We start from the raw sequence: 4,110 nt of genomic DNA, 5'->3' as shown, positions 1-4,110 counted from the left end.
CCGTTTCCCCAAGGTCGTATCCTCCCCTTGTAAGAAATAAAAAATTATCTATGAAACGTAAAAATTTACGAGTAAATAGTAATTTTTAAAATATAAAGATGTAAAAGTTGAGATATTAAAAGACTAGTCCTAGATTACGATGTTACTACTGTAATTTTCACTTTAATTTTATTCTCATGAATTGATTAAGACATATTTAAATTAAACTATGAAATGATACATATTTTACAATTCTTAATTCTTAAAAGTAGTATATCGATGATACAATTAGCAATTTGTCTAACTCCTTATTTTTTAGAGGGTGATTTTTTAACATTTTGATGTAGTCATAATCGAATTATAAATTATTTGAATGATTCAAACCTAAATATTATATCTCTATTAGATAATAATGATATTAAATGGTTTTTTAAAGTGATAAATTCACCTATAAAAATTTAGCTATAAATTATGGCTCTTTACCGTAAGATGGACGGTGGTGTTTATTACTCGGTAGGTCTTATTAGGTGACGGAATGGTAGTTACGGACAATGTCTCGGATAGCTTAACTGGTAGAGCCTTTGGCGCGTAACCAAATGATCCGGGTTCGAGTCCCGGTCTGGGCTGTCTGAATTATTTTTTTCGGTTTACTGAAAATTCCTACTGAAGGTAAGGTCCCTCCTCCCCCTTTATCCTTTATTTCCCCAGTTCCCCAAATTTGTCTTTAACGACAAAATTTAGCTATATAATTATGGCTCTTTACCGTAAGATGGACGGTGGTGTTTATTACCTCAGTAGGTCTTATTAGGTGACGGAATGCAGTAAAGTTACGGACAATGTCAGATAGCTTAACTGGTAGAGCTCTTGGCAAGTGTAACTAAATGATCCGGGTTCGAGTCCCGGTCTGGGCTGCAATCTGAATTATTTTTTCGGTTTACCCACGAAAATTCCCTACTAAGTGTGTCCACTCCTCCCCCCTTTATCCTTTATTTCCCCAGTTCCCAAATTTGTCTTTAATGACAAATTTAGCTATAAATTATGGCTATCACTTTAATAAATTTGATAATAGATAAATTTGATAATATGTGATAATAAAATTTGAACTTATTGTTTTTTTCGTGCAAATAGAAGATTCTTTAAAATGGAGTTAGACAATTTGCTAATTAGAACGTCGATATATCGTTTACATAAAATGATAAGTGTTAATTAAAAAAAAATATCAAAAACAAATACATTATTTTGTTCTGTTTCATGATCTACAGCAGCGGATCTTCATTATTAGCAATTAATAATATTGTTAAATCATCAACGAAGAAGATTAACACAAAATATGAACTTAAAGACGTAAGTAATGGTTTCGTAGATAAAGATATAAAAACTTGAGAAATAATTGATTTAATCCATATGGGTCATTCCACCAAATAAGAATATTTTTACGGGGCGACCCTCGCGGATTATGTTTCAAATTTATGGAAGTGTTCTCTATAATAAGAAATAAATTCCCTACAAGCTTCAGCCCTTAATATGCAGTGGTTCTGGAGTTATGATTTTTTGAAATTTTGAAAAAAAATTTTTTTTTACCTTTTTTATTAATTTTTCTGATGAGGCAAACTTTTTCATTAAAATCCACGAAAAATCTTATCTTGCGGGAAAAATTCTCAGCTTTTTAATAAAAATATCGATTTTATCATAAACACATCAGAAGACCCTTTAAAATCCAATTAAAGTGATTCTTTAAACGATGCATGAAAGTAATTAATGATTTCTTCATTGTTTGGACATCTATTACAACTTCTGAAGAAGCACGATTTCGGTGGATAATTACAAACCAATTTATTCAATAAATTTTTATAAATTGATTGAGTTTCCATAATCCAATCAGTATTTCTCGCAAATTTCGGAAAATTACATCCTAAATTAGAAAATGGAATCGTAGTTGTTCGCTATCTGCATCGTATAAACTCAATTTTTTAACGAACAGTTTGAAATTTTAAATATTTAACAGAAAATTCTTTTACTATCCCGAGTAATCGTATAACACTTAGCGAATATAACGTTTAATTTAATTGTGATTGAACGAAAAATATGCACATCGTGAAAACCATTTTTTGTGTAAAAAACTCTTATCTTTCAGAGAAAAAAAGTCAAATTGGATGAATCTTGCACCACACACCGAGAAAAATCAATTTTTCCACTTTAATTGGATTTTAAAGGGTCTTCTGATGTGTTTATGATAAAATGGATATTTTCATTCAAAAGCTGAGAATTTTTCTCACAAGATAAGATTTTTCGTGGATTTTAATAAAAAAGTTTTCCTCATCAGAAAAATTAATAAAAAAGTTAAAAAAAATTTTTTTCAAAATTTCAAAAAATCATAACTCCAAAACCGCTGCATATTAAGATCTGAAACTTGTGGGAAATTTATTTCTTACTATAGAAAACACTTTCATAAATTTTAAACATAATCCGCGAGGGTCGCCTTGTAAAAATGTTCTTATTTGGTGGAATGACCCATATAGTCTTGATCTTTACAGTTATTAGATTTTGCCCAAGAACATAGCAGTGAATTGGGTAGTGCCTCACGATCTGTCCAGCAGTCACTGGAACAAGCTGAAGCAAATATAAGATGGTTGGATAGAAATTACATCAATATTAGAGATTGGTTACTGAAAAATACTGCAGAAGAACAATAGCAACTATGATAATATTATCAATAATAAAATTTCAAGAGTCTGAGTTGTTTTTATTATTGTAAATTTTTAATGTGCCACTGTCCGGGAAAAAAATTATTTAAATAATTATATAAAATAACATAAAAATGTTTTCATAAAATTGTAAAAGAGTTTTGGCCATATATAATTCTACATACATAGTATATGAAATTTTTTTTTCTCAGAAATCTTATAAAAAAATTAGGAAGAGGGTTGACCCTAAAGGTCATCCCTGCAACTTCCTGCTAAGTCCTTACCTAAACGCTTAAAGTTCAGCTGATTTTGATTTTCAGATTTTCGAGCTCAAAAACACAATTTTTGTGTTATTTTGAGCTATCCGAGCTCAAAAAGATAGCTATTCTATGCTTTTGACCGCACTGGCATCAATCGACGTGGTTTTTTAAGTTTAAAAGCGGATTAGTTTTTTGGATCAAATACGAAGAAAACTCAATATCGAATACCCTAAATCAAGTTGAAAAAAATTGATTTTCTGGAATCTTCTGCTATTATTAATAAAAATGGCAAATTGTATCTAACCAGCAAAGTTCCACTTCATGTCAAAAAAGTATTTGTTGAACTTCGTAATGCGAGAATCTTTGGTTTATTATGATATTTGCTATGATTATTGGTTATTAATTTTCAATCATAAGTTGTTGGCCTTCATCAACGGAAAGTCAACAAAATTCAGTCCGTTGTGCCCACGTCCCTCCTGTCATTCTGGTGAAAATGACAGTCTCTCCCACATTCTGCTGATCTGCCCATTGTTTAATCAAATCAGACCTAGATTCATTAACGCCATCGCCTGTTTGATGAACACCGCGAGCCTGGAGACCATTCTGCAACTACACAAACCCAGAGACTTAAAGACAGCATACACCTACATAGGATTATTTTGCAAACTGAGAGAATCGAAGTTAACTATTGAAAACACATAAATTAACAATTTATTAGAAAAATCTTACTTATATTATCTCAGCGAACTCCATTGCACTTAATTGTAATTTTTGTAAGAAAGCAATAAACATCATTCATTCATTCAGTTTTGGGATTGATTGATGGAGCCGTTTAGAAGTTATTCCAAAAAACAATTTTTAACTTCCCGCTAAGAAAATCAAAGATTTTCGAAAATCGGGAAGTTATTGTGTTCACCCCGTTTTACGAAAATCGAGTTTTCATCGGATCTCGACGTTTCGAGGTCCTAGGAAGCTTCACTGACTATTCCCACGATGGTGTCTGTATGTCTGTATGTATGTATGTATGTATGTATGTATGTATGTGTGTGTGTGTGTTTTTTTTTTTTTTTTTTTCAGAGGGGAGAATCCTTTTTGCGGATTTCAGGCATAGCTGTTTCACCTGGATATGTGAAGACTCGACGGAGCGTCATACTAAAACTCGACGCTAACGCCCCTACTCACTAAAG

General features: G+C 31.5%; 1 protein-coding gene across 1 annotated transcript; it reads left to right on the top strand.

Annotated features, from left to right (window-relative positions):
* Positions 1–1,200: 1,200 nt before the first annotated feature.
* Positions 1,201–2,715, top strand: LOC123274871 (aminopeptidase N-like). Its single transcript, XM_044742642.1, has 2 exons — positions 1,201–1,323; positions 2,514–2,715. The coding sequence occupies exons 1-2, from the start codon at positions 1,231–1,233 to the stop codon at positions 2,670–2,672; spliced, it is 252 nt and encodes an 83-aa protein (XP_044598577.1). The 5' UTR covers positions 1,201–1,230; the 3' UTR covers positions 2,673–2,715.
* Positions 2,716–4,110: the final 1,395 nt, after the last annotated feature.

This window comes from Cotesia glomerata, unplaced genomic scaffold (assembly GCF_020080835.1).
Source record: "Cotesia glomerata isolate CgM1 unplaced genomic scaffold, MPM_Cglom_v2.3 scaffold_854, whole genome shotgun sequence".
In the NCBI taxonomy this organism is placed as follows: Eukaryota; Metazoa; Arthropoda; class Insecta; order Hymenoptera; family Braconidae; genus Cotesia; species Cotesia glomerata.
This window is presented reverse-complemented; position numbering and strand designations above follow the sequence as displayed.